General features: G+C 41.6%; 2 protein-coding genes and 1 non-coding gene across 3 annotated transcripts in view; all 3 read left to right on the top strand.

Moving 5' to 3' along the window:
- The window catches only part of LOC110534464 (zinc finger protein 528), a 115,559-nt gene that overhangs the window by 79,625 nt on the left and 17,640 nt on the right, over window positions 1-18,294 (top strand). The gene's annotated exons all lie outside the window — the stretch shown is intronic.
- LOC110534473 (zinc finger protein 34-like) lies at window positions 1,511-18,077 on the top strand. The gene is made up of 3 exons (XM_021619343.2): window positions 1,511-2,049; window positions 15,497-15,627; window positions 15,822-18,077. The coding sequence occupies exons 1-3, from the start codon at window positions 1,770-1,772 to the stop codon at window positions 17,022-17,024; spliced, it is 1,614 nt and encodes a 537-aa protein (XP_021475018.2). The 5' UTR covers window positions 1,511-1,769; the 3' UTR covers window positions 17,025-18,077.
- LOC118937066 lies at window positions 4,314-4,366 on the top strand. Its single transcript, XR_005034463.1, has one exon. It is a non-coding gene; the product is annotated as a U7 small nuclear RNA (small nuclear RNA).

Consider the following 18,294-nt stretch of genomic DNA (forward strand, 5'->3'; position numbering starts at 1 on the left):
CTAGTTAGTTTGTAGTTAATTCTGTTGGTTTTGGATGTATATGGAACTGGATGAGGTGAACTAAGGAAAGAATGAGTATGATGAAGCAGAATAGATGATATGGTGATGGTTGGTGTGATGGTGTCTGTAAAAATGCTTCACTGATGAGTCAACCTTGTCCTGTTTGATGCTGGTGTTTTATAATGAGATGATAGTGCCTTAATTAATGTTTACTTGACATGAATTAGTGAAGCTGTGTGTAATGTAATGTTGAACCTTATCCAAAGTATTCTAAAACTAATTTTATCAAAGCGAGGGTACCAGATTTACAGAAAAGGTCAAGTGTTACAATAGTGACAAAAGTGATTTTTGTCACATATCATTTTGTGCAATAAAAGTAATGTACTTCATGTTATGTGAGTGTAACCATTTTGTTGAAATTAAATACAAAATCAACATTATGTTTTGTTGTTCATAATTTTAGGGACTTCTCTCAGTTGAACCAAAACATTATACTTAATTCTTAAATCAACACATATGGACATGTTTTTTATTAAACTCCAATGGCTCCATATTATTAGGTACTTGAATCACTGTGTTAGAGATGGGCTTGACTGTGGTTAACATTTTATCATGTCATGTCTGTGTGTACAGCAGAGTTTCTAATATAAACCGTTATGCTTTTCTGTACAATTTGTGTTTACAGTTTGCAGTCCATCAGGACCTGCTGATATCCAGTGTTACTGGTGGGAGAGATTGGACCTCTGAGGTCACAGACCCAGCCACCTTGGATCAGAAGCTGTCGGTCTTCCTTCCTGAATTCGGAATCAGGACCCAACCGTGAGGGACAGAGACTCCACCACAACCACCACACAGAACACAACCAGTCGACAGGTGGACTGAACAACCTCGGTCTCTCTGATGACCACCAGGACAGAGGCTCCAGTCAGGGATCCAGTCTGCAGCCCAGACCCTTCTCTTCACAGTCTCAGTGCAGGGATGGAGCAGGGCCTGATAAAGATAGACCCTCCTGTTCCTATGATACAAACACCACAGTATCCATGATGAACAGAGCAGGTCACTCTGGGCTTCAGCCTTCACAGAGAGTGGTGGGAGACCCCCCTGGTGGTAGTCTATCAGCAAGTCTGTCTTCTCTTTCAGGATCTCATATGGTGACTGGGTTCATAGAAGGCCTGGGCCTAGCCTTCCTCAGCTACCTCATGAATGCAGACAGGTTCAGGATGAGCGTTCACCATGAGAGGTACCTGAAAATAAGGTCTGAGGTTAAGACAAGTTTAGAATATATTTTACGTTTTGTTCTATGAGATATCATCTGTCAGGTAACATGACCTTTATGAATTCTTTGTGACCGTTTTGATTACATGAATGCTTCAGAATTCCCTAAAAGTTATGTTAGCTGATGAATCAGATCTCCTAAGCCTCAAGTCTGCTCTGATCTTGAAATATATACTGATGAATGTGTAATGACACAAGCAGTACCGTATTTAAAAGAACATCGCGCAAACGCTTTTCATTTAACCACACCCCTGAGCTACAACATCCTTTCACCTCGGTGTAAACGGAAGTAAACTGTGACCAAGGAGATTTCCACGTTACAGTTTTTATTTTTGTTATTTATACGGTTTTTGACACCATGGAACTCTAAATATGACTCGTTTAACTGCACAGCATCACATACTTGTCCCAGGTAGTCTTTAATTCGCGTTGGTGACCGGACTTGGTTGATGTTATCTAGGTAACGCTTACTAGCTGCTAAGGGTTAACTAACAATGGCTAACGATATGGTTTTTCACACTCAAATAGCCTCCATCATGGAGGTTCTAGCGAATGCAGCCGTGGCAGAGGTCTGCAAACTCGTAGATGACGACTATGCAGTGTTTCGTTTGGAAATAACTCAAAGCCAGAAAGAAAACAGGACATTGAGGAGGAAACTACAGCTTCTGGAACTGAAGGTGTCACGGGAGCGCGCAGAGAGGACAATGCGAGAGCGCGTCTTCACCAGTCCCAGAAGTGTCAAGCTCGTCGACGCATACAGGGGAATGGCAAGAGGTACATTTAGCAAAATAGTCCCGGCGATGTATGAAAATTATTTTCACTTTTTCATAAAGCATATAATGTGCAACACTTGTACAATTTGGGGCCCTGAACATTTCAATACTATCCAGCTGCAGCCCTAAAGTATGTGACTAAAACGAGCCTGTCAACAAAACCAATACTATCGCCATCTACTTGTATGTGGTAGAGATTAAGGATGATTCTACATATATTTTCTTTCCCTGAATTCGTTATTTTATGACTACAGAAGTAGAAAACAAATTCATAGAAAAAACACCGATTATCTCAGGACACCATCGCGTTTGATCACAATCACGTATATTTATGCAATACATTTTCCAAAATGTATGTATAGAAAATTTACAATGATGTGTATGTCCGAAATAATCCGTTTGAGGTACTGAAAATGACAAAAACAAACACATTAAAATGAACTCAGTGGAAACGTATCAGAATTCTTGATACATTGATGAGGACATTCAGTTATTAATCATATAGAACAGTGGTATGATATGTCATGACAATTTTAGCAATTGTATTTCTCTTGCAGTGTAGACAATTGGGTTAATATGAGAAAAATAAGCCTGGTACCAGTTTCTGCATAAGTAAATATTTACACTTAAAGATGATGATAACAGGTTATAGCTATAAACATGCCAGTCTAGTGGTTTTAAAGGCAGCGGTAGGGCTGAAATGTTAAACCTACAGTAACTGTGAGGTTTTCCCTTTTGCCTCTCTAAAACAGAATCAAAGTTACAACAGTACCTAAAAAACGAATCAGAAATCTGTCACATACTGACAATGTATCTTACCGCTATGACAAACATACCTCACTTTTTCGATCCACAAAATGTTAGTATGAACATATGTTAACCCTAATGTCCATTTTTAAAATACACTCAATGCTTCTTCAACAAAAATAATGAAGATACATGACAGAGATGATAGAATCCCTCTTCTCTTTTCTTCCCTTACCATTCACAGCAAAGATTATTCATGCTATTCAATCAATCAGGGTCGGGTGAGAACAAAAGGACAAACCAAAAAGCTCTCAAACAATAATATAGTTTTGGCCGTGGAGAAAGGAGACGGGGCAGAGATGAGTTTAGCTTCTGAAGACACCACTGCACTGCGTTCCGGCCTGCCTGACTAATTGCCTCCTGCTATGCGGAACCAATGTACGGAACCAATCTACTTGAGGATTTTGTGGTAGGTGGTAGAGCGCGAGGGAGGAGGAGAATGGATGTCGTCAATGAACGTTGGCCAGCATGGGCGAGGTGGGAAGGTCAGCTTGGACACTTCTCTGTAGGATAAAGTGGAGGTCTTAGGGGCCTTAGTCCTCTTCCCCCTCTGTAGGGCTGGGGTTGGGTCCACAGCTGCTCTGCCTGGTTGTTCTCCTCTCCAAAGCCTACCACCTGACAGAAAGAGAGAGGGAGACACACACATACTTAAAACAGGAAATAGAGATTTCCAACTTAAATGGGACATTCTGATGCACTGAATTTAACAGACAATTTTAAGTTATTTAATATCTTAATGACTTATCAGCCAAGATCCATAATCACAATAGGAGGATAGTGTCCACATGAAGCACAAGAGAAGTTGCATGTGTTGTCACAAAGGGCCTTGAAGTGAAGCATGGAGACAGGTGTCTGCCCACATGAAAAAATACTACAGTTTACTGTACAGTACCTTTTTAAAATGTTTTATTGATTTTTATTTAACCTTTTATTTAACTAGGCAAGTCCAGTTAAGAACAAATTCTTATTTACAATGACAGCCTACCGGGGAACTGTGGGTTGACTGCCTTGTTCAGGGGCAGAGCAACATGTTTTTACCTTGTCGGTTCAGGGATTCGATCCAGCAACCTTTTGGTTACTGGCCCAATGCTCTAAACACCTGCCGCCCACACTTAGAATAGACTTCTATAGTAAACTTTAGTATACACACAGTAGTATCCCTCAATCATGTGTATTACGTACTATAAAATATTGTAGTATACTGTAGAATACTATAGTATTATTCGCCAAAAAAACACTGCAGTAAATAGAACAATAATGTCCGCAAAAACACAACACTTTTTTTTACTATAGTAAATACTACAGTATTTAATTTGCATATACCCTCCCCATTCCCCTCCCCATATCCCACTCTGTTCCACCCATAAGTGAGAAACCTACATGCCAAATATAGACCATATTGTTCTATACAGGTTATACAAAATCTGTTCAGACCCCAGTCCTACCTACAGGTCTGTAAAATGTGCTCTTTTAGTATTTCTCCAGTAGGTTTCCTCAAGGAGAAAGCCACTTTTATGTCAAAGATAATAAGAACAAAAACACGAGTAAATACTTCGGTAATGACAGTAAATACTACAGTATATTACAGTCCGCAAAATGACTACAGTATACAACAATCCACAAAAATACTAATTACTATACTATATACTACTGTTTTTTTTCACTACAGTATTTATACAAGAGTTAACAGTAAATATTACAGTCTTTCCTGTTGTGTTTTTGCAGCAATTTAAAAAAAGATGAAGTTGGCACCGAAGAACATGGCTGACGTTCTCCCAACCAATTGTGCAATTAAAAAAACAATTATAATAATTTGCGTTTTGTGTAACTTATTTTTGTACATCATTTTGCTGCTACCATCTCTTATGACCCAAAATAACTTCTGGACATCAGAAAAGTAATTACTCACCGCGGACTTGAATAAACTTTTTCCTTTAACGAGTCCGACGAGAAGGATATCCTGCTTTCACTGGAACAGGCCCATATCCACGCTTTTTGCGTGAAGAAAAGACGCCGGAATAGGGGACGCAGATCAGGGATCCTTCTGAGAAGCCGGAGGCGAGCGAGTAAACTCCCAATGCCTTCCATTCTCCTTGCTAACGTGCAAAGAACGAAGAAACTGACAATATAGAGCTGGCTAGATTTTCCATGCACCGGCAGAACAGAGACACTACGTCTGGTAAGACGAGGGGTGTGGGTGTGTGTCTTTTTGTCAAGAACAGCTGGTGCACGATGTCTAATATTAAAGAAGTCTTGAGGTATTGCTTGCCTGAGGTAGAGTACCTTGCGATAAGCTGTCGACCACACTATCTACCAAGAGAGTTCTCATCTGTATTATTCGTAGCCGTCTATTTACCACCACAAAGCGAAGCTGCCACTAAGATCGCTCTCAACCAACGCTGAAAATGCTCACCCAGAAGCGGCGCTCCTAGTGGCCAGGGACTTTAATTAATGCAGGCGGGATTAAAATCAGTTTTACCAAATTTTTACCAGCATGTCACATGTGCAACCAGGGGGGAAAAAATCCTAGACCATCTTTACTCCACACACAGAGATGCATAGAAAGCTCTCCCCCGCCCTCCATTTGGCAAATCGGACCACAATTCTAAGGAAATACCAGTGACTCGCTCAATACGCAAGTGGTCAGATGACATGGATACTACATTACAGGACTGTTTTGCTTGCACAGACTGGAATATGTTCCATCCAATGGCATTGGGGAATACACCACCTCAGTCATCGGCTTCATCAATAAGTGCATCGATGACATCGTCCCCACAGTGACTGTACGTACATATCCCAACCAGAAGCCATGGATTACAGGCAACAAGCGCATTGAGCTAAAGGCTAAAGCTGCCACTTTCAAGGAGCGGGAGACTAATCAGGACACTTGTAAAAAATCCCGCTATGCCCTCAGACGAACCATCAAACAAGCAAAGCGACAATACAATATTAATATTGAATCCTACTACATCGGCTCTCACGCTCGTCGGATCTGGCAGGGCTTGAAAACTATTGCGGACCACAAAGGGAAACCCAGATGCGAGCTGCCCAGTGACGCGAGCCTACCAGATGAGCTAAATACCTTTTATGCTCACTTTGAGGAAAGCAACACTGAAGCATGCACGAGAGCACCAGCTGTTCTGGATGGCTGTGTGAAAACGCTCTCGGTAGCCGATGTGAACAAAACCTTTAAACAGGTCAATATTCACAAAGCCGCTGGGCCAGACGGATTACCAGGACGTGTACTCAAAGCATGCACGGACCAACTGGCAAGTGTCTTCACTGACATTTTCAACCTCTCCCTGACGGAGTCTTTAATACCTACAAGCAGACCACCATAGTCCCTGTGCTCAAGGAAGCGAAGGTAACCTGCCTAAATGATTACCGCCCCGTGGCACTCACATCGGTAGCCATGAAGTGCTTTGAAAAGCCGGCCATGGCTCACATCAGCAGCATCCTCCTGGACACCCTAGGCCCACTCCAATTTGCATACCGCCCCAACAGATCCACAGATGATGCAATCTCAATCGCACTCCACACCGCCCTTTCTCACCTGGACAAAAGGAACACCTATGTGAGAATGCTGTTCAACTACAGCTCAGCGTTCAACACCATAGTGCCCACGAAGCTCATCTCTAAGCTAAGGACACTGGGACTAAACACCTCCCTTTGCAACTGGATCCTGGACTTCCTGACGGGCAACGTGTTGTCCGCCATGCTGATCCTCAAAAGTGGGGCCCCTCAGTACTTAGTTCCCTCCTGTACTCCCTGTTCACCCACGACTGCGTGGCCAAACACAACTCCAACACCATCATTAAGTTTGTTGACGACACAACAGTGGCCTGATCACCGACAACAATGAGATGGCCTATAGGGAGGAGGTCAGAGAACTGGCAGTGTGGTGCCAGGACAACAACCTCTCAATGTGAGCAGGACAAAGGAGCTGATCGTGGACTACAGGAAAAGGCGGGCCGAACAGGCCCCTATTAACATCGACGGGGCTGTAGTAGAGCGAGTCGAGAGTTTCAAGTTCCTTGGTGTCCACATCACCAACTAGCTATCATGGTCCAAACATACCAAGACAGTTGTGAAGAGGATGACAAAACCCTTTCCCCCCTCATGAGACTGAAAAGATTTGGCATGGGCCCCCAGATCCTCAAAATGTTCTATAGCTGCACCATCGAGAGCATCCTGACCGGTTGCATCACCTCCTGTTATGGCAACTGCTCGGCATCTGACCGTAAGGTGCTACAGAGGGTAGTGCAAACGGCCCAGTACATCACTTCCTGCCATCCAGGACCTATATAATAGGCGGTGTCAGAGGAAAGCCCTAAAAATTGTCAGAGACTCTAGTCACCCAAGTTATAGACTGTTTTCTCTGCTACCACACAGCAAGCGGTACCGGAGCGCTTGCCGTCTAGGACCAAAAGGCTCCTCAACAGCTTCTACCCCCAAGCCATTAGACTGCTGAACAATTCATAAAAATCGCCACCCGGACAATTTACATTGACCCCCCCCCCCCCCCCCCCCCCCCCCTCCCCCTTGCACACTGCTACTACTCGCTGTTTGTTTGTTACCTATGCATAGTCACTTCGCCCCCACCTACAAGTACAGATTACCTCAACTAGCCTGTACACCTGCACCCTGACTTGGTACCGGTGCCCCCTGTATATAGCCTTGTTATTGTTATTCTTATTGAGCTTCAGACACTCAGAATTTTTTTTCTCCAAACCATTTATTTTCTACCATCTCCGACAAAACATCTTCCCTCATGTTTTCAATTTCCACTGTAATGTACAATAGTCCACTAACTATTTGAAAGAAAATAACACTTGATTGTTGTACTAGTTCATGGTTAGACGGGCATTGAGGTGACTCGCAGAACACTTCATGTGCCTCCTCCTTTCTCTGTATGTGAAAAGGCACACTTGAACCGTGCATTGTTTTGACAACAGCAAATAATACATTTTCCTTCGTTGGATCCAGGAACTGGCTGGGCAGGTTTGAAGTTGAAGTGACATCCCCACTGTGAACACCTGAGTACTTAATACATGCTTGGCCAGATTTTTCCATTTTTTTTTCATTTTGCCTTTGGGGCGTACTACCGTTTGCTAGTTTTTACAGTTGAAGTCAGAAGTTTACATACACCTTAGCCAAATACATTTCAACTCAGTTTTTCACAATTCCTGACATTTAATCCTAGTAAAAATTAATTGTCTTAGGCCACTTTATTTTAAGAATGTGAAATGTCAGAAGAATAGTGGAGTGATTTATTTCAGCTTTTATTTCTTTCATTACATTCCCTGTGGGTCAGAAGTTGACATACACTCAATTAATATTTGGTAGCTTTGCCTTTAAATTGTTTAACTTGGGTCAAATGTTTCGGGTAACCTTCCACAAGCTTCCCACAATACGTTGGGGGAATTTTGGCCCATTCCTCCTGACAGAGCTGGTGTAACTTAGTTAGGTTTGTAAGGCCTCCTTGCTCGCACACGCTTTTTCAGTTCTGCCCACACATTGGTAAACTACACAGTAATGTAAAATCCCACACACTATGGGATTGAGGTCAGAGCTTTGTGATGGCCACTCCAATACCTTGACTTTGTTGTCCCTAAGCCATTTTTCCACAACTTTGGAAGTGTGCTTGGTGTCATTGTCCATTTGAAAGACCAATTTGCAACCAAGCTTTAACTTCCTGATTGATGTCTTGAGATGTTGCTTCAATATATCCACATCATTTTACTTTCTTATTATGCCATCTATTTTGTGAAGTGCACCAGTCCCTCCTGCAGTAAAGCACTCCCACAACATGATGCTGCCACCCCCGTGCTTCATGGTTGGGATGATGTTCTTCGGCTTGCAAGCGTTCCCCTTTTTCCTCCAAACATAAATGGTCATTATGGCCAAACAGTTCCATTTGTGTTTCAACAGACCAGAGGACAATTCTTCAAAAATTACGATCTTTGTCCCCATGTGCAGTTGTAACCCGTAGTCTGGCTTTTTTATGGCGGCTTTGAAGCAGTGGCTTCTTCCTTGCTGAGCGGCCTTTCCGGTTATATTGATATAGGACTCATTTTACTGTGGATATAGAAACTTTTGCATTTGTTTCCTCCAGCATCTTCACAAGGTCCTTTGCTGTTGTTCTGGGATGGATTTGCACTATTCGCACCATTGTACGTTCATCTCTAGGAGACAGAACGCTTCTCCTTCCTGAGCGGTATGACAGCTACGTGGTCCCATGGTGTTCTTACTTGCGTACTATTGTTTGTACAGATGAACGTGGTACCTTCAGTCATTTGGAAATTGCTCCCAAGGATGAATCAGAATTGTGGAGGTCTACACATTTTTTCCTGAGGTCTTAGCTGATTTATTTTGATTTTCCCATGATGTCAAGCAAAAAGGCTTGAGTGTGTGATGTCCCTGCCTCTCCCCCTGGTGGGTGATGTCCCATGGCTTTTATTCAAGTGTTGGAGGAACTGATTCTTATTCAAAAACAAAGACTCGCAAAAACAATGGAAGTGAGCCTGCACCCTAAAATCAAGGTTGCACTTGTAGATGGAACAGCCTGTGGGAACAAACACAAAACGCAGAATACATTAACTCCAGATAAAGAATAATGAGCACTAGTGACAAATATCTCTGCTGAAAATATTATTGACAAACTTTTATTTTGAATTGCTCTGCCAAGGTGAGCATATAAATGCAGGTTTAGTTTGCTTCAGTCGGTGGCCTTAAAGATTGTAGAGGTGCTGAAACCCTCATTCACACTTGTTTTTATCACTCTTTGACTACTGCAGCGCCATTCACTACGGACTCCCCACCAAAACACTGGACAGACTTCAACATGTAAAAAATGCAGTTGAGAGTCCTCGCACACGCGAGACCTTGGGGACTACATCAACCCACCCTCATCAAACTCCACTATCTCCAAGTTCAATACAGGATCATCTTCAAATTGCTCATGCTCACCTACAAAGCACTCAATGGACTGGCGCCCACATACATTACTGACCACCTGCACCCCTTCACTCCCACCTGTTCACTTCACTCCTCTGACACTTGCCTCCTCACCCTCCCTCGCACCAGGCTCTGCTCCATGTGAGACCAGACTTTTAGCAGTGCAGCTCCCCAACGTTGGAACTCCCTCTCCATGTCAACCTCACAATCTATGCACATATTCAGGTCCACACTAACACACTTCTTCACACAGGCTTACCTGGATTCTCTGTTGTCTTAGCTTTTATCGTCTGTCTAGTTCACGTCCCTGGTTAGTCTCATCATGTTTAGTGTTCTCCATGATTAGTCTGTCATCATGTTTAGTGTGCTTTTAAATACTTATTTAATATATGATTATTGTTTTTTTTATCCTGTTGACTTCGGGTGTCATGCAAATATGTAAGTATAGTAATACTTTTTAAAATTTAGAATTAGTTCCTTTCTAAATGAACATCAAAGAAAAGTCCCTAGCGGACGAAACCGATATGAGGGCTTGGTAGACAAAGGAAAGCAGTGGGGAAAGCTCAAGAGCAGGAAACTCAGTGGAACCACTGTAATACAGTTCATAACTACACTCATGTAAATGAACATGCACTACTTTGAACATGAACAGCCGCTCATTAGAAAATTAAATAGCAATTTACATATTTACAAGTGTATGCCTTTGTTGTCCCTCTCTGTGATTGCCGGTCCGTCTGCTGGATAATAGTTCATCAGAGGGTCTCTGGTTGCGTTCCCCAGAAGTCCCAAGGTCTTTCGTGGTTGTAGGTTGTTATAATGGATACGTCAGAGATGTTCTTAGATTGGATGCGTTTACCAAACTAAAGTATTGAAACAGCTGCAGCCCGAATAATTGGTCTTTAGTTTGTAGATTTTCACAATTTCAGCGTGGGGATGATCTCCACGTTCTCTGGTCTTGTCCTTTTGTAGAGTTGTAGTTTAAACCACTTCACACCAGCATGTTTTGGTCTCTAGAGAGTAGTAGCCATTTAAACGTGGCGACCCCATCACGGCGTTATCTTGACTAATGTAAAACATTTTGGAAGTGGCTTTTATACTAGAGTAGAAAAGGGGGCGTTCCATGATGCCGATGTAAATGTCTGTGCTCACGGGGGTGTGGTCACTGACTAGTTAAAACTTTATATGAAAACCCTTACTCATTTAGAAGGCTAACATCACTTTTCATCTTTTCAAAAGTATTTCTATACTCTATCATTTATTTGATACAACATTCAGATGTAAACCCCATAATTGAGAAGTGTATACAAACAAAGAAACAGTAATGTTTGTCTCCTGTCCTTCATGAGGTCACCAAATGAAACAAACTTGACATGACTGTTCCTTAAGTGTCCACGGACCACTCCAACTGCTTGGAATAAAGAAATACTGTTAAATTATTCAACCTTTTGACGTTACCATACTGCAGTCTTTCTCTGTGGTAACAAAGGGATTCTCAACCTTCATTTTGGCTGAGGGGGGTACAGAGTTTTAGGTATTTATGACCATCAAACCTGTGGTGGGAGAGAGAGGGCTATGTTCCTCACCCAAAAAGGGCACGTCATGACAGGGTAGACCTTTCCTGTGCAGGGTAGACCTTTCCTGTGTTATCATGTTTGGTTCAGACGATATGATGGAAAATACATTGTCCAGTAATGGCATAATAGCATAATGGCCTCCACGGAAGCCAGGGGGCATTTGTGATGATGTGCATGGTATCATTGTAGTCATTGACCATCAAAACACAGGGGTAGGCATCACCTATTCTGTGTTATCATGTTTGATTCGAAGATATGATGCAAAATACATTATTTGGTTATGGCGGAATGGAAAATGGCTGCCGCGGCCGCCAAGAGGCATTTTTGCGACGCCTCCGTATCCGAAAATGTGAAGGAACCAAGGAACCAAATTGTACAAGTGTACCAAGTTTCATGCTTTTGTCGCCAAAAACTTGGCACATTGCCTGGACGAGAAGGCAGAGGCTGCGGGGCCTGGTTTTCATAGCTGACTTTGAAAAGGCTTTTGATAAAGTACGACTGGAGTTTATATATAAATGCCTAGAATATTTCAATTTTGGAGAACCTCTTAAAAAAAATTAGTTAGTTATATATATAGTAACCCTAGGTGTAAAATAGTAAATAATGGCTACATCAAAGTTTTAAACCGTCAAGAGGAGTAAAACAAGGTTGTCCACTATCGGCATATCTATTTATTATTACCATTGAAATGTTAGCTGAAAAAATTTGATCCAACAATAATATTAAGGGATGAGAAATCCATGAGAAATCCAAAAACAAAGGTGTCATTCATTGTACACTGATTCATGTTTTTTTTTTTAAACCACAATTAGAATCCCTCCACAGCCTCAGAGGATCTAGATATTTTTTCTAACCTCTGGATTAAAACCAAATGATGGTAGGTCTACTATATTACGTATTGGATCACTAAAAAAATCAACTTTTACATTACTGTGTAGTTTACCAATAAAAGGGTCTGACGCGGATGTGGACATACTCGGTAGACATATCCCGAAAGAAAGAAATGATCTCACTCCAATACATTTTTATACAAAGTTAGCAAAAATAGATATTATCTTGCTACTATGGAAAGGAAAATACCTATTTGTGGAAAAATCGCCCTGATGAACTCTTTAGTCATATCACAGTTGACCTATTTGCTTGTGGTTTTTCCTACACCTAACCTGCTTTTTTATTTACATGAACAAAAAAGTTTCCATTTTATTTGGAATGGCAAGCCAGACAAAATTAAAAGGGCCTATTTATATAATGAATGTGAATTCAGAGGGCAGAAATGATTACATATTAAAGCATTAGACCTCTCACTAAATGCATCAGTCATACAAAAGTTATACTTAAATCCGAAATGGTTCTCTAGTAAATTAGTAAGAATGTCTCACCCCATGTTAAATAATGGCCCTTTTCCCTTTATTCAGATTACAACTGCTCACTTTCGGTTATTTGAAAACGAAATAATCTCCAATATATTGTTATTTTTTAAACAAGCCTTAGAAAGTTGTTTGCAATTTTTGTTTAATCCACCTGAAAAGACTGAACAAATAATACAACAAATATTGTGGTTAAATGAATTGACAAGCAAAATGACGCTGGAACTTCACATTTTAAAATTTAAATGATTATACCAAATTCTTGCAACCAATAGAATATATATATATATATATATGGGGGATACAATCTTCCCAGCTCTGCAGATTTTGCTGCGAGGAAGAAGAGACATTAGATCTTTTATTTTGGTACTGCCCATATGTAGCTCGATTTTGGTCACCGGTCCAGGAATGGCGGAAGAATTGCAACATTTACCTAGAACTAACGCTGCAGAGAGCAATACTGGGTGATTTGAAAAGTCAGTCTTTTCAAATTATTGGATCAATAATTATTTTAGCAATTTTTAAATTTTTTATTTACAATCTGTAGAAGCTATGAGAATAGAAAGGTTCAGTACTTTTGTGAAGCATCACAGCACAGTTGAAAAATATATGGCAAATACAAAATGGATGGTGTTAAGAGATAGATGGGAGGGGTTGAATGGAGCTGAAGGGTGGGACTAATAACAACAATATAACAAATGTAGAACATACGGGGTCTGTAAAATGTATATAGGTTCAGAAATGTTGTCAAATAGCACAGTTACAAATAGAACTGTGATGGACATCAGAAATGGAGGAAGGCCAGGACTAAAAACAAACAAAATATAACTATTGTAAAATAGATTGTCTGAAAATGTGTATAGTATGTATAAGGTATGAAGGTAGAAGCGTAAGTGTTATTGTTTATTAGTTTACTCCAATTGGGGGAGGGGTGGTAGGGTTTATATATGTGTGTGTGTGTGTGTGTATATATATATATACACACACACACACAGTGCCTTGCGAAAGTATTCGGCCCCCTTGAACTTTGCGACCTTTTGCCACATTTCAGGCTTCAAACATAAATATATAAAACTGTATTTTTTGTGAAGAATCAACAACAAGTGGGACACAATCATGAAGTGGAACGACATTTATTGAATATTTCAAACTTTTTTAACAAATCAAAAACGGAAAAATTGGGCGTGCAAAATTATTCAGCCCCCTTAAGTTAATACTTTGTAGCGCCACCTTTTGCTGCGTTTACAGCTGTAAGTCGCTTGGGGTATGTCTCTATCAGTTTTGCACATCGAGAGACTGACATTTTTTCCCATTCCTCCTTGCAAAACAGCTCGAGCTCAGTGAGGTTGGATGGAGAGCATTTGTGAACAGCAGTTTTCAGTTCTTTCCACAGATTCTCGATTGGTTTCAGGTCTGGACTTTGACTTGGCCATTCTAACACCTGGATATGTTTATTTTTGAACCATTCCATTGTAGATTTTGCTTTATGTTTTGGATCATTGTCTTGTTGGAAGACAAATCTCCGTCCCAGTCTCAGGTCTTTTGCAGACTCCATCAGGTTTTCTTCCAGAATGGTCCTGTATTTGGCTCCATCCATCTTCCCATCAATTTTAACCATCTTCCCTGTCCCTGCTGAGGAAAAGCAGGCCCAAACCATGATGCTGCCACCACCATGTTTGACAGTGGGGATGGTGTGTTCAGCTGTGTTGCTTTTACGCCAAACATAACGTTTTGCATTGTTGCCAAAAAGTTCAATTTTGGTTTCATCTGACCAGAGCACCTTCTTCCACATGTTTGGTGTGTCTCCCAGGTGGCTTGTGGCAAACTTTAAACGACACTTTTTATGGATATCTTTAAGAAATGGCTTTCTTCTTGCCACTCTTCCATAAAGGCCAGATTTGTGCAATATACGACTGATTGTTGTCCTATGGACAGAGTCTCCCACCTCAGCTGTAGATCTCTGCAGTTCATCCAGAGTGATCATGGGCCTCTTGGCTGCATCTCTGATCAGTCTTCTCCTTGTATGAGCTGAAAGTTTAGAGGGACGGCCAGGTCTTGGTAGATTTGCAGTGGTCTGATACTCCTTCCATTTCAATATTATCGCTTGCACAGTGCTCCTTGGGATGTTTAAAGCTTGGGAAATCTTTTTGTATCCAAATCCGGCTTTAAACTTCTTCACAACAGTATCTCGGACCTGCCTGGTGTGTTCCTTGTTCTTCATGATGCTCTCTGCGCTTTTAACGGACCTCTGAGACTATCACAGTGCAGGTGCATTCATACGGAGACTTGATTACACACAGGTGGATTGTATTTATCATCATTAGTCATTTAGGTCAACATTGGATCATTCAGAGATCCTCACTGAACTTCTGGAGAGAGTTTGCTGCACTGAAAGTAAAGGGGCTGAATAATTTTGCACGCCCAATTTTTCAGTTTTTGATTTGTTAAAAAAGTTTGAAATATCCAATAAATGTCGTTCCACTTCATGATTGTGTCCCACTTGTTGTTGATTCTTCACAAAAAAATACAGTTTTATATCTTTATGTTTGAAGCCTGAAATGTGGCAAAAGGTCGCAAAGTTCAAGGGGGCCGAATACTTTCGCAAGGCACTGTATATATATATACACACACACACATAAAAAAAAATATGGGATAAAACATTTAATTTTTTTATTTTACAAAATACCATTGAGCATTGACAGTAGCTAATCTACCTCTTTCCCCCCAATCATTTTTTTAGGTGAAGGATATCTCACTGGAAGCCACAGGAGCTTTGTGAAGCCAGGGGGACACAATACATGGAGAGATGACAAACCAATCACTGTTGATGAGGGGAGTGGAACCTCAACCCAGCACATTATCTTGATTGAGGTTAGTGGAATAGAGTTGCATAAAAAATATGTTACTTTGTAAATCAAATGTGTCCCGTTTTTCAGAAAGGCTATTCACTGTCTTACATGTACATCCTCATTTATCTGCCATAGGGGAGCTTGTGAGACTTCCCTATGACATTTTTATCCAATTCAACTAGTTACTGGTAACAACCTCCTCTCTTCTTGTGTCAGGCTGCAGATGCAGAGGCTGTAGGTCCTGGGGTCAAGCAGGAGAAGTCTGAAGGAGAGGAGGACCCACAGCACAGCAGAGACATCCAAATTGGAGCGCCCCCTGAATCCACGGAGGACCTCGACGCCACACCCCAGCCCAAGACCCGACGCAGCATCATGGAGGTCAGTGGAACGCCGAACGACGTCCTCAAGTCAGAGACCGACACAGAGACTTTAACTGTGACACACAGGCTTTTACACACAGGATCTGACCAAATATCAGACCCAGAGAGAATGGTGCTGGGGAGACTGGGCTGTCCTCCTGCTCCTGGCTCAGAGTATTTACCGGTATTACATCAGAACCAGAGGATGGTTAATTCCCGTGGAGATGGTGACACATTAGACACTGGTGGTGATGATCTGTCTTGTTCTTACACTACAGCAACGGACCCTGGCAACATGCCCTTGGGTTTAAAGACACAGACTGATCTGTTTAGAGGGGACTGGAACCGGTACAGTAGTAGTGTATACACTGAAGGGTGCCTAGACAAGAAAGGGGAGGGTCTTGTCGTAGATGAGGTGACTGTGAAAGTGGAGGACGACACTCCTCTGACATGGAATGCCGACAAGACTCACTTAGGAGAAGGACACTTCCAGGGCAACACCAGTGACTTCTTAGACTACAGTGAAAGCTTAGAGACAAATCTGAATGTTGCGACCCACTCCTCTTTACACGCTTTCGGGGATCGTGACCCAGTGTCCACGTCATTGGGGCCTTCTGATTCAGAAAACCGCATCCTTTTCGATCAGGTATTGAACTCAAACAACAGAGCTAGAGTCCAGGCTCAGGGAGGAGGAGTCACATCAGGCAATATTAAAGAGAAACGGTTCCTCTGCATGTTCTGTAACAAAGGCTTCAGGTGCCTCCAGAATGTGGAGATCCACCAGAGGGTCCACACAGGGGAGAAACCATTCAGCTGTACCCAGTGTCACATGCGCTTCGCCCAGGCTGGAACCATGAAGCGGCACCAGAGGGTCCACACAGGGGTGAAACCCTTCAGCTGTACCCAGTGTCACATGTGCTTCGCTCAGGCTGGTGACCTGAAGAGGCACCAAAGGGTCCACACGGGAGAGAGGCCATTCACCTGTAATCACTGCGGGAAGAGGTTCTCACAGAGGAACTACCTCCGGATACACCTGCAAAAAAAACATTCCACTCCGTAACATAGAAAGTAACCATACCACTTGATAGCTTCTGACATTTAGATCAGTCCCTGCATTAAAGGAACACTCATTGAGATGATGTAGATGCAAAAAGTAAACAGCAGTAGTGGGTTAATTTCTACAACTAAGAGCGTTGAAGTGCAAGGCCCAGGCATTGTGGGAAATACAGTAACTTCAGAAAGTATTCAAACCCCTGGACTTTTTCCACATTTTGTGTCACTGGCCTACACACAATAACCCATAATGTGAAAGTGGAATTATGATTTTTACAAATGAATAAAAAATTCTAAGCTGAAATATCATTAAGTAATCAACCCCTTTTGTTATGGCAAGCCTAAACAAGTTCAGGAGTAAACATTTGCTTAACAAGTTACATAATAAGTTGCATGGACTTACTCTGTCTGCAATAATAGTGTTTTAACATGATTTCTTGAATGACTACCTCATCTCTGTACCCCACACATACAGATAATTGTAAGGTCCCTCAGTTGAGCAGTGAAAACACAAATTCAACCACAAAGACCAGGGAGGTTTTGCAATGTCGCACGAAGAACACCTAAAAAATATAAAAATGCTGTACATTGAAATATCCCTTTGAGCATGGTGAAGTTATTAATTACACATTGGATGGTGTATGAATACACCCAGTTACTACAAAGATACAGGTGTCCTTCCTAACTTATTTGCCGGAGAGTAAGGAAACTGCTCAGGGATTTCACCATGAGGCCAATTGTGACTTTAAAACAGTTACAGAGTTCAATGGCTGTGATGGGAGAAAACTCAGGATGGATCAATAACATTGTAGTTACTCCACAATACTAATCTAATTAACATGGTGAAAAGAAGGACCCCTGTACAGAATAAGAATATTCCAAAACATGCATCCTGTTTGCAATATGGCACAAGTAAAACTGAAAAAGATGTGGCTAAGAAATTAACTTTATGTCCTGAATAAAGTGTTATGTTTGGGGCAAATCCAACACAACATGTGCCACTCTTCATATTTTCAAGCATGGTGGTGGCTGCATCATGTTATGGGTATGCTTGTCAACAGCAAGGACTAGAATTATTATTATTTATTTTTTATCATAAAAATAATAGAGCTAAGCACAGGCAAAATCCTAGATGAAAACCTGTGTCCGTCTGCTTTCCAACAGACACTGGGAGACAAATTCACCTTTCAGCAGGACAATAACCTCAAACACAAGGCCAAATATACACTGGTTGCTTACCAAGACGACATTGAATGTTCCTGCGTAGCCTTAAATCG

Source organism: Oncorhynchus mykiss, chromosome 10, assembly GCF_013265735.2.
Source record: "Oncorhynchus mykiss isolate Arlee chromosome 10, USDA_OmykA_1.1, whole genome shotgun sequence".
NCBI classification, from domain to species: Eukaryota; Metazoa; Chordata; class Actinopteri; order Salmoniformes; family Salmonidae; genus Oncorhynchus; species Oncorhynchus mykiss.